The sequence below is a fragment of the Gymnodraco acuticeps genome, unplaced genomic scaffold (genome assembly GCF_902827175.1).
Source record: "Gymnodraco acuticeps unplaced genomic scaffold, fGymAcu1.1, whole genome shotgun sequence".
Lineage (NCBI taxonomy): Eukaryota > Metazoa > Chordata > Actinopteri > Perciformes > Bathydraconidae > Gymnodraco > Gymnodraco acuticeps.
In genome coordinates, this window is record NW_022990135.1 from 3,312,677 (window position 1) to 3,325,882 (window position 13,206).

The 13,206-nt window shown below is 45.2% G+C and overlaps 1 protein-coding gene across 1 annotated transcript in view; it reads right to left on the reverse strand.

Annotated features, from left to right (window-relative positions):
- LOC117546572 (fidgetin-like) overlaps window positions 1-13,206 on the reverse strand; it is a 33,374-nt gene that overhangs the window by 4,234 nt on the left and 15,934 nt on the right. The window contains 1 exon segment of the mRNA XM_034216802.1: window positions 2-743. Within this exon segment, the coding sequence (XP_034072693.1) occupies window positions 2-743 (742 nt within the window).

Here is a 13,206-nt window from a genome sequence, read left to right on the forward strand (position 1 = left end):
TCCTCCAGGGCTGTATCCCGGCCCAACGGAGCTCTGGGCCGGGTAGCCTGCTGGGGGGTAATTATAACTAGACAAGTTGGGGGACCCTCCGTTGTACGCTGGGACTAAAGTGGGGTGGGAGGGCGGAGGGGGTGGCTGCAGGAGCCCAGAGCTGTGCAGCGGGGAGGGGAGTGTTGGGGTGGGGGCCGACTGGGAGCTGTAACTACTGTGCAGGTAGGAACTGCTGTACGGGGGGCCGTATTCCTGAGAGGCCATGGAGGAGGAGTGGAGCGCCGTGGCAGAGTGGCTCCCACAGCTGCTGCTGGAGTAGCTGGGCTCGCTCAGGGTGCTGGAGGCCAGGCCCGGGGAGCTGCACATGCCGGACACCACCTCTGAGGCCGCCGCCACCCCCCCCTTTCTGATGGAGACCCCCTCTGGGATGCAGCTCATGGGGTAGACACCATCCTGCCAGGGCTCGGATTCACCTTTCCGTCCGTTCATCACCCCCGGGATCTCGGAATAGGAGCCCGGCATCTCCAGGATACCGGAATACTTCTCGGCATACTTCTTGAGCAGGTTGGAGGCGGTGAGGGCGGAGATGTCATCGTTGGCCCAGGCGTACTGGTAGGAGGCGGAGCGCTGCAGGTGGCCGGGCACCGCCCTGTAGGCCTCAGCCTTGTGGGCCGGCGAGCGCGTGGTGGAGGAGATGTCGAAATGCTGTTCGGCCCACTGGCTGTGCTCGGGGGTCCACTGCATCTTTAAGCCTGAGAGAAACAGAGACATAGACATCAACATGTGAACACATTGACACACAATAATTAAAATGACAACACCTTCAAATTGCCTAGGATGGTCAATTAAACAGGTGATACTCATCTGGTGTTTTCTTTCTTTCTTTCTTACTGATACATATCATGAGATAATTTTATGTCCATCAGCACATTAATTACTCATTTCTACAGGCCATAGGAAGCACAGAGTGTGTTGTGGTGTACAGAGGCTTGTGGGATGGCAGCCTAATGCACCCCGGCCAGACCAATAAGACAGAGGCATTGAGGGTCACTCTATAATCCCCGGCTCATCTGAGGTGGCTGGAGATGGGTTTGAAAATGCGCCTTGGCGAGTACCACAAAGCAACACACACACACACACACACCCATACACATCCACCCCCCTCTGTTTGTGGTGCTTTCATCGAACACACACACACACACACACACACACACACACACACACACACACACACACACACACAGAGATCCATGCTCAGACACACAGGCATTTAAAAAAAAAACTATCTCTGCCTGCACTCAGGCGTGCTGACGTGCACATGCGCACACACACACACGCATGCTCACATCCACTGACCCAGACGGACAAACACAGGCACGCACACAGGAGCTGTAGCGAGCAATGAATTACAACACATTGTGTCTCAAGCTTAGTTCCTGTCTGCACAGCTCCACCTTGACCTCCTCCCTCTCTGCCGTTCTCTTTACCTCTCTGTCTGCCTCTCTCCATGCCTCCCTGCTGCCTTGTCTTTGCTGCTTTTGTCGTCCATTTTCCACCTCCCCTCCTTCTCTTTACCTCCTTTTATTCTGACTCCATCCATTTCGATATATATCTCTCCCTTTCATTCCCCTTTCTTCTCGGCCACCCCTCCTCTTATTTACTCCCTCTGCTGCGCCTCCTCCCCTCCCTCCTTCCCTTGCTCCATCTCATCTCAGACACACTCACCTGGCTCTCCCCTTTATTGCCTCGGGAGGCTTGAGAGCCACTGTTTCCTTTAATCCCAGCCAATGCCATCTGCAAACACTGACAGTCACACAGCGACTCCATCGTTGTCTCACTATCAAAGCCGTGGCGCTATCAAAGGCTGGACGGGGCGTAATCACAGCAGCCGCGCGGCAGATTGAACCCTGTTTGATTTGACTTAGTGCACACAAATAAAGGATAATATCGGTGTCATTTAGGCTGCTTCCCCTGACTTATTGACTGGCTGCGGTTGCATGTAGAGCTCCACAGTCGGGGGTCTTGTGAGCAATGCCTCCTTCAGAATTGGTTTGTGTGTGTGTGCTTGTGTGACTAAAGCAGGCATGCACAATAAAATCCATTCATAGGGAAGCAAATCTTCCCTTCCTCCCATCCATTTATCCGACTGCAACACACACAAACACGTTCACACTGCCTTGCTCTCTTTTTCCAAGGCCCTGTGTTTGTTTGGTAACAACACAGAGAGGGAGGGGGAAATCCCCAGACCCCTATTTCCTCTCTGATTCTCCTTTCTAGCCATCTCTCGGCAGACGCCAGTGGCTAATTAGCAGAATGGCGATCTGCTAATTGTGTTAATTTACAACATTTTAGCCGAGGGGAGTCTAGAAGGGGCTGGCATGCCTGTCACCTCCCAGTGTAGCGAGCAGGGAACGCCTCAGACAAAGCGCTAAGCGGAGGAAAGTTTTGTATTAGCTGGGAGGCTCCTCTAATATTGAAAAAACATAAAGTGGAAGCAGCGCTATAAAAGGGCAGTATTTCAAGGAGAACATTACAAGGCAGGGATACTGGACAAAATGAGAGGAAATGAGGCTTCAGGCACAATAAAGGTTCCACAATCCTGTGTAAATAATTATATTTTAATGTGCTTTTAAAGGATTATATTCTCAGGATATGCTTGATTATTTGTTCGGGAGGCACTAGCAAAATGCTTGCTTGGCAGTGCACATGAAATCTCTATTATTTCTATATTATCACACTAATATGTAGCAGAGGATAGAGAGGAGACAGTGGAAGAATGGTGGCTGGAAACCAGATTGAGCCACTTTCTACAGAAGTATATAGTCTTGTAGGCCTGCTATGAAACTCCAACAAAGTGTCTTGATTCTGCTGTAGAAATACCCACCATTCTTATATCGTTTAATGGAGCATTCAGCAATCTAATTCTATTGACCACCACTAGTGATCAAGGTATTATAGGAATGTCGCCAAGCACTTCACCTTGGCCTTTTCTGGCTCTCTCTAATGTTTGATATAGCAGTTACTACCAGGTCTGGTGTTCCTAATGCTCTCTTTGTGACAGAGGTGCCATTTTACTGCCGCTAACACAAGAGCAATATCAGTCAAAAATAGTCAAATAAAGCTTTTTTTTTTATTAACCAGGCTGGTTCAGAGCATTGTTTCTGTAGTATGCTAAATTTAGCATTCGGGAAATTCAACATTTGGGGTTTAAAGACAATAATGAGTTGATTTAGCGCATCTCTTGGGAGAAATGAAAAGCGGCACTGCATTCGTAAACAACTGAAAATATTAAGTGTTAAGATGGATGTGTGTTTGCGTTGTCATGATGAATTGTTCTGTTTTAAGTGTCAGATTCTGGTTTAACTTTTCAGTGTAGGGAGGCGTTAAGAGACACGGATGGAGATTACAAAATTCAACGTGGGGGGGGGGGGGGGGGGACTAGGCAAAGAGAGAGCATGCTGTGGAAGAAAAGGGGGGGTTGGGGGCATGGCAAACACAAATAAAGCAAGCCTTGTGAATCCCACACACTCTTCTCCCCATAGTTTGACACTCCATCAAACCGCGTTATGTCCTCCATTTAAAGAAACACGGGTCTTTCTAATTCCATCATTAATAAAGATAACATATATAAAAGAGTGTGTCAGCCTCCATCAGGGCTTTCATCTCTTCCATAATGAGGTTAATGCAGGGACGCAGTGATTACCCCAGCAATGCAAATGAAGGCCAAATGATAACTTGCACTATTTAAATAAGGTAATAGCGATTACTCTACGTTATTCAAATGAGGACGGATACTTTGAACTGAGCGCTTTGAACTCGCTGCTCCTTCTCCAAAACATATGAAAGGGATGGAGGAGGATTGACTTTGGAATCTTTCAGTGTGTATCCTCTAATTCAACGTGATGTAAACCAAGGGCAATGAGCAAAGTCACTTAATGTGCGCTGCAGGATGGGCGGGGTCCACTCGGAAAATGCTTAAGGTAGGCCGACTTACAGATACTCATTTTGAAAGACCTTGAAAGTCATTTAAAAGTCCTTGGATTCATTGTCAGAGGGAAACACTTGAAAGAAAACAATAAAACGACACCTTTCCATTATTTTATGTATATTTTAATACATTTAACAACACATTCATTTCCAAAAACTTTCAAGGCCCTCTTCCTATTTCAAATATGAAAAGGATTCAGTGGAGCCCAATTTGCTCCAGCTTTAAAATGTGTGTTAGCCTTCATCAGTGTGATTACATGTACAGACAGGTAAAATACCTTTTCTCGGGTAGCTGAATTATTTTCTATTCATTCTTTGTATTTGCTGCACCTCAATGGAGCGTTCAGCGCACCCCTTATTTGATTTCCCCCTCAATCTTTCAAGGGTTTAAAGGGCCTGGGGGAAATGTGCGAAGCATTTGGATGGACACATGCGGTATGAGTAAGAAAAAGAGCAAGTGTGTGTAGCGGAGAAAGCAGGGAGAGAGACCAGGACTCAAACAGAAATATTCTCCACCTTCTGAAGCGTCAAGTCTGCCAGCGCGGTTTCTTTCCCTCATCCAGCCTCCACATAGAGAAGCCTAATCATTCTCATTACACTCGGCGTCCATCTGCATCAACAGAGCTGCCTATTACGGAGCATGTGTGTATGTGCAGTAAACAGCTCTTTAGAGAGAGCTAATGAGCTCTTTTAAGTCTGTCCGCTGTGTGATTCAGCAAGCGGGGTGTCAGAGCAAACTGCCCATTTTGGTAACGTCATAATTAAGCCATGTGTGGAAAAAGAGATGTACAAGTTCCCAAGCCCGCACACACACACACACACACACACACACACACACACACACACACACACACACACACACACACACACACACACACACACACACACACACACAAAAGCATGCCCTTCTTTGTCTTTCTAACACAAACAGACACTGAATACCTTCAAAAACAAACTATCATGTCATATTTTATATAAACCTGCCTCCGACTGAGTGTAGAAGACAAGCGATAGCTCCATCAAAAGAGACCTGTTTTTACACACCACCGGGGAAATCTAACCAGTTACGCAAATCCTTATCAAATACACCAGAGGGCATCTTTTAACCTCTAAATCTCAAGCGCTGATCACGCGCTGTGTGTGTCTGTATGTTTCACGAGTGTGTGTATTCTCACGTGCGCAGGCCTTGTGTGTGTTTGACAACCTCCGGATCGCCTTGTTAATGAGTCCAGCACACTGTGACTAAGCCACGGGCTACGCTGTATTGGCACACAACCTACAGTACAGAGTCAAATAATGTGATTAGGTCCTCCAAAAGGCAATTCATTAGGAAATTAGTCATGAGCTGGTGTCACACGCACATAATCAAAACTCACGCTGCGACGCGTCCTCTTCAGAGCAACAGTCACCCGACAACATTTTGAGACTAAAAGAGTAATAAATAAAGAAAAAGACAAATGTGTACAACTAAATACCTTTCCTCAGACAACAAAACTGTTCTCCAAGCCAGAATTTTCATCTGAAAACAACCAGAATCTGCGTCTTTGAAGCAGGCGATTCAAGCGCAGCCAGAGCTTACCATTACATCGTCGCAAAGCAACAACAACAACAACAACAGATAAGGGAGTAAACAGAGCGAGTTCAAAGTCTAGACGTGGAGCAGTGACCGGGAGAGATGAGCTGTCACTAACTCAAAGACAGTAAGGGGGGAAGAGAGATCGCTGTAAAGATGACAGCTCTGAGCCGCCATATAAGGATATTTGACAAATGACAGCGTCTTTTTAAGAAAATCAAATATTCATTTTAATCTGCGATCTTTGACGAGAAGTTATCGCTGCTCCGACCATCAAACGTCTTTGTGGAGCACATATTTCTGGTATGTAAAAATATTAGGGTATATTTAATGATGACTCTAAATTTAGCTCGCAGAAGAAGTATAACTCTCCCGACTGTATTCCAGAGGCGTATCATCGTCACCCCTGCCTGCCAGTATCAGATCTTGCTGCGAGCTGTATAAATTGACACTGTCTAAATTTCCTTTTACTAGACAGACGATTGAATGGGTGGGTTAAATGGGTAGGGCGCAGTTAAACAAATGCTCCGGATCAAGGAAATTGTGCGTGGCTTCTTTTGTCATTCAGAGAGGAAATTGAGAGATATTCGGCGGGGGCTCGGAGCCGCTAACGCATGGCATTCATCTATAATGCACTCGGCCTGTCCGTCAGCTACTCCATTTCCTGTGACTAGCGCAGCGTGCCTAATCACCCGGCTCCACGCGGGGTTCCTTCCTCAAAGACAGCACACACACACACACACAGGCACGGTCACACAGGCAGGAATGAAGACACACACACACATGCAGGACACTCAAACACGCTTCAGCCCGCTGAGGCAAACAGATTATTCTTATCTGGGGAGGAAAACATCTGTAAAGACGCTCAGCATCACTGTGCCGGGACAAATCCACACATATATCATCAGTGTGGAGAAACACACATCTGTCCTGTGGGAAGTGAAGTGTGATCGTAGACTTCATAAAATGACTGTACATGATGTTTCTTTCTTTCTTGTTTGAACCAAACAATGTCTTGTATGTTGCCAACACACAAGACATGTTGAATTAATTGATCAAACAAAGTCACTTGTAATCATTTGTATTGTACAACCCAGGCATCATTTACTAAGGGTTTATATATAATTGTTGAACACATCAAATAATCTCTTAATTCTATTTTTAAATCTAAAAAGCATTAACAATTTATTAATGTATAAAGCCATTAGTAGTCACAACCTATGAAGCCCTACTAATGCATAGTTAATTAAGTGTTTTAAGCTGTAGCTAATGGCTTAATTAGGTTAATAGTTCCTATCCATAAAGATTTATAAACAATTGAACATTAAGGGATACTCAATGAATCATCATGTTTTATAAATTGTTCTTATATCATTATTATGTTGGAATATTAGTGTTTAGTCCATATAACTGATCTAGAAACAACATTTGTAACCCTTATTCAAGCTTATTTAATGTTTAATAAATTGTTTAATTCAATTGTAAAGCTGTATCCTTAAAATATGCCGAGCGGAAGTTGCCAGTAGTCCAACTCTGCTTACTTTGTTAGACAAATAAGTTTAAGACTATCATCCCCCTACACTGGTGTCAATTAAAGCTCTACTGTCCTTGTGTGTCCGGTGACACCCCCCCCCCCCCCTGCTGTACCCCTACCTGAGGGTCTCAGAGTGGCCCTGAGGTTAACATGGGCCACATACTATCAATACCGCTCTGAAGCCCAGATCCATACATGTGAACCAGCCGCACTTTGTTTACCTGTGTGCTCAGTAATTAAAATAGATTTCTGAGCGGGGGCCTAATCCTTTTAGAAATGACATCGATCTGAAAGCTTCGGTGTAACTTTGTTGCGTTTTTTTTTTATCCCCGCCCATTCTCTCGAGCAATGTTCCCCTTTTTGATGGAAACTTCGGAAAGTCCTCGACATGGAGTACGTCATTTAGCGCCAGGCGGGAGGGAAGGGGGCCGCAGGAGAGGGGTGTCAGGTGGAGATAATAGAGAGGAAGCCTCTAACCTCGCTTAAAGCTGTCTGTCTTCGTAAATAAAATGAGATAATTATTGAGTGAACAACATTATACGCCGACGACACACTCTTTCTTCCACCCCCCCCGCTGCCGGCGCAGTTGTAAATCTCAACAAACACGGTGCTTTTGGACATTAAGTGCTCACTAAGCACAGTGGATGCATCATATTTCAAGAGCAGGCGTTGTGTGGGTGAGGAGCTGGGGAAAATGGAGTGTAATGGTTATCCATTATCTTATACGGCAACGGCGGCAATGATCATTTTCAAGTGACTCATTTCTGGAAGTACCTATCTATTGGCCACTTCGAGGGAAGACTTTGATGGCTAATCCAAAACAACTATTCAGAGGTCATTTACCGCTGCAGCGCCGAGACACTCTGCACAAGAGAACGCTCCAGCCTCCCTCATTATTCAAATACGATCCTCAGGAAGATCCACATCACAAACAGCGGCGCCGCAGCCCCGGAGTGGGCGATTACCTACACAGCACACTGCGGTCCAGAGTGGAAGCATTAACATCAACAAATGAATATATCACAATCCAAGAAAGAGTTAGAAAGCACAAGAGATATTTGCCACGGGAATTAAATAGTGATACTGGAGTGTGTATTAACATATCAATGATTGCACTTGTGGAAAAGCTTCAGAAGATATGTAAGAGAACTTTTATATTATTCAATCGTATTGTGTTTTTTTTCCGCGGTAGATGTATTTTAAGAAGTGTAGGTGTGATGTTTGTTTGTGTGGTCTCGGCTCCACATGAATGGTTACTTAACACCACGCTGATTTCCCCTCAGCAGTTAGAGGAAAACCAGCCGATGCTCAATGATGCATCACCGTGTTTGTTGCCACCAGGCTGTGTGTACGTGTGCATATTCTGTGTGTGTGTGTGTGTGGGTGTGTGTGTGTGTGTGTTATCATCGCTGGCACGTAGACAGACAGCCCAGGAGTGACTGCCGGAGTGTCACCATCTGTGGATGCATTTGTGTCTGTCTGCACAAGGCTGAGTGTGTATCAGTGCGTGTGTGGGTTTATGTGTGTGTGGGAGGATTGGAGAGAGGTGTGTGTGTGTGTGTGTGTGTGTGTGTGTGTGTGTGTGTGTGTGTGTGTGTGTGTGTGTGTGTGTGTGTGTCCTAGCATTACTATACTTGTGGGGACCTAAAAGTCACGTGTGGGGAATGGCTTCCCTTATGGGGACAAATTGGAGGTCCCCATGAGGGGAATCATTAATTCTAGGGTGAAGACTTGGTTAGGTTTAGGGTTAGGGTAAGGGTAAGGTTAAGGGTAAGGGTTAGGGTTAGGCATGTGTTGGTTATGGTTAACGTTAGGATAAGTCTCCAGGAAATGCATGTAAGTCAATGTAATGTCCCCTGAAATGATGTATACATGGTGTGTGTGTGTGTGTGTGTGTGTGTGTGTGTGTGTGTGTGTGTGTGTGTGTGTGTGTGTGTGTGTGTGTGTGTGTGTGTGTGTGTGTGTGTGTGTGTGTGTGTGTGTGTGTGTGTGTGTGTGTGTGTGTGTGTGTGTGCAGTCAGACAGTACACTGGACCACAGCTCCATAGTTTGCAACTCGGTGCCAAATGCTAAAAACTATCAATTTCAACAAGAAATATTTTTTCAAGAAATATTCTTCAAAAAAGTTAATCTAAAATGCTTACAAATATTTGGAATATTTTATTTGTATTAAATGGAATCCAACCAATTTTTTAAAGTTTGATTCCACTAACAGGTGTTACAAGTAAAATAAAAACGTTTTTAAGCAGTAAATGACTCATTGAGAAACTCTTGGCAAGCATGCCAGATTAAAGTTGAGCAGCAGTTGGTGGAGATTAACGCCCGCAGTGAGTGGCACAGTGCGAAAGTGTGTGTGTATGTTGGTGTGCGCGACCTGTGGTGTGTGTGTGGATTACTGAGGAGGCCCTGGCTGGGATAACCTCTACCTCCAGCCTGTGAACTCGCAGGATCCTTCACGGTGCATGTTGGAAGTGTCAAATCCTGCACGCATATAGATTCTGGGAAGATCTGCCAACTTGCTCAAACTTACTGTGGCCCCAAAAAATATGAAGCAGACTCTCCTACTTAAAAATGTGCAGGAAGGGGAGGTTAATGGTCATGTTTTTAGGGAAAGAAATATGAGTACTTCTTCCACCACTTAGCTTTTTATTCGGATGTAAAGGTGCATGAGGAGAACATTCAATTGGATTCAACATGGCCGCTTCAACATGCGGTCAACCTCGTCCTCCAGCTGCTTATTCTCCGACTGAACCTACTTGTGCTGTGTATCTGCAGCGTTAGCAGGAAGGAGCTCTCAGGAACGACAGGGTGGCGTGCACCTGAAGTAGACGCGCGTCTTTAAATCCACTGTGGCTCGCATTATGCTGGAATTCACACAGGTTGTCTAAACAGTCAAACAGCGGATCAATACGCCCATCGATCGGTGGCATTGAGACTGAACTGTTCGTGTCGAGGGGGCAGGAGATTCTCACTCGAGGACGCACGTACACACACATGTGTAGACACTGTGCAGGTGAGGATCTGGTGTGGTGCACAAATATTTGACAGATTTGTGCAGACACTCGTCGGGACACTTCGGCGCCAACACAGCGTCTCATACGAGCAGATGCAGGTCCTGTCTGTCGGAGCGGTCCGCCAGCAGTTTGTCTCAAAGTGAGGGCATCCAGTCAGCTTCAGCAGCTGAATATCAAGCTGGCTGCCGCCGCGTCTCCTCGCGCTCAACTGACACAGTCGATAGCTCTGCATTATTCATGAAAAGGCGGGGGCCGATGAGATGGCCTCTCACTGAGGGCTGGATTTCAACAGTCCCAAACTTTACAGGCGCTGGCGGACGCTTGACACCTCCAACAACTGCTTATCGTCAGCGAAAATGACAACCTGAGGCACGAGAAAGGGCAACTTTAAAGAGGAGGCTCAAGATGGGAGGGGGCATTTGAATTTGTACGCAAATTCAAAAGCAAATGTGTTGGTTTTGAATGACATGATCGTGCCTTTTAAATCAAATGGAACAGAGCTCAAATAGCCCAGCTCTGACAGGTAAAGTACATATTATGACTCTCTTGTCAGCGCCTCTTGTTCGCTATTAAGTCAATAAACACGGATCACAAAGTTAACATGGAAACCTGAAGCGTCTAATAAAAAGAAAAACAAATCATAATTTCAAATGTTGCTCATCCGTGTTCGCTGATTTCCATTACACAGACTTAAAGACATCAATTAGCTAAACCGTGTCTGTTCAATAAAAGAGGGAAGGAAGAAAAAAAACAAGGAATGATTTGGTGCGAATCAAACAAGACGCAAAGAGAACCAGAGGCGATGAAAAACGTCAGGCTGCTTGATATCAGATCTCGGAGGAGAAATTTGATGGGCACCGATGAGCAGAAGGCATCTCAGGAGAATTGGACAGAGGAGAGATTTAATGTGATCATAGGGGACGCTCATCTTTCAGGGAACGGGGTAATAATGAGCAATCAATAACGTCCTTAACAGAGTTAGAGCGAGTGGCTGACAGCAGATGTAAGGCTCCGGCTAACAGCCTACGTCTGATCTCACATTACCACACTGGATCTGGGTTTAACATGCGCACGTACGCACACACACGGCCAAGCGTACAGTATGTATGTACATGCAGCATATGGGCCAACACACCAACATATGGACACACATGTCTGTCTCCGTCACACACACACAGCGTCTTACTCACACACTCTCCTCAGGTGACATCCACCAGCATCGTGTCACTCTCTATCGATCAATAGCTGTAATCACATTCACAGGCGATGAACACGGTGGAAGGCTCAGGCGTCTCAGTTTGATTTCACAGGCTAAAATTACAGCTGTACTTACAAGGTAATAAAAAAACAGGCAGTAATTACTTAGCAGTAAAGTAAAGACAGCTCTGGACTCTGTCGTCGGCATACGTTATGCATAACACCAAGTGTCAATATAGTAGAAGAACAAAAAATCCTCTTAAATCATAATTTCCTACTAAATAATTAAAGGATATTCAAATAAAAAGCAAGTAGTTTCTGTTCTACATCCCTAGTTATAACCCTGATTCGTTTATTAACAAGAAATGGAACTGCCATGATAAGCAGTATTTAAAACTGTGTATTTTGATTGGTTGAACAGATGTCACAACTAAGGCAAGGCAGAAATAGGATGTGAGTTTTTGTCTTGACGTTGGCCCAGACAGATTTAGCTCCTTTAGATCTTTCTATTGACACGTTTTTTTAACCTGGTTGTAGTTTGTTTCTGTTGACCTAAGAGGCACTCATATGTACAGCAGCTGTCCATACTAAGCACGTACGCAACATTTCTCTTCCAACTCTGGCTTGCATCTTCAACCAAACCACAGCGTAAAGAAAGCTTGATCACTAAGCTTGTAGAGTGTTGTATGTTAGGTGATAGTCAAGTACTACAGCGAACATTAGAAATGTTTTCCGTACAGTTCTGCCTGATCCAGAGTGAGAAAGACCTTGATAACGGTGTTGCTGTGTGTGTTGGCAACTTAATGTACTCATATCTTCAGTGTAATATTACTCACAGCAGCCGCGGTTGACTAAATAAATAACGGCAGCTTAATTACTGTGAGACAAGCATAGGATGTGTAATCATCGTCATCCGGACTAAATACACAGGTCCAAAAGACAAATGGTAATCCAGTTTGGGAACTGAAACAGGAATAGGGATGCAGCGATCTGACTTATTTGAGATAGAACGAAATGGTTGCGATAATAGACAGGTGCCACAAAAACTGTATAAGAAGCAGAGACATAAACCTCTTATTGTCCATTAGATGGGAAGATGGGAATATGATCAGGTAGAGAGGTTGTAGAACAGTGAAAATGTTCGATTCAGCAGAGCGAAAAGGACGTGCGGTATTTATTGAAGAGACGAGCTGTGACATAAGATAAGGAGAGACTGTTCTGGTGGAAGGGGAATGTCATTCCTCTGAGGTCCCAGGAGGAAGACGAGTGGAAGCTGAGGAACAAAGGGCCAACAGCACCGCCTGAACTCAGACATTTTCATTTTTTGTAAACTTCTCATGATACAGTCAAGTCCTGCAAAATGAAAGCGTTCTGGAGCTTTATTACTACCTGTCTGAAGACTCCTGCATGAGCGGAAGACTGATTGACAGCAAGTCTATAGACGGATTCATTTTGTAAACAATATCATGCTGTTGCGGATGCTCCAACCCTTGTCAACAACTTGCACTAACAGCTGACCAGATGTGTCAGAGGGTTTCAGTGTCTCCTAGCAACAGTAAAACGTTCTGGGGCTACGGGGCAAATCTGATGTACACATTTCTAATGGTCTGCTGACCGGCAGAGCTTCAAACGTAAAGGTTTAATTCTGTAGGTTCCTTTGGGAGATCCAACAGCAGCTTCCTCACGACTTCAGCGCGTCGTTCATCAGGTTTCAGCTCTCAGACGTGTCTACGGGCCTCTTGTCTTATCAGTCAATCAGCAACAGCGTGCAGGAAATGAGACACACAACAGTGATACCGCCAACAACACTCATCTGTCAAGACACGCAGGCCCAATTACCATACTGTAGCACAAAGAACAGGATGCACTGCGCGCCGGTGAAGTGGATAAATTGAATTGCTGACGTTATA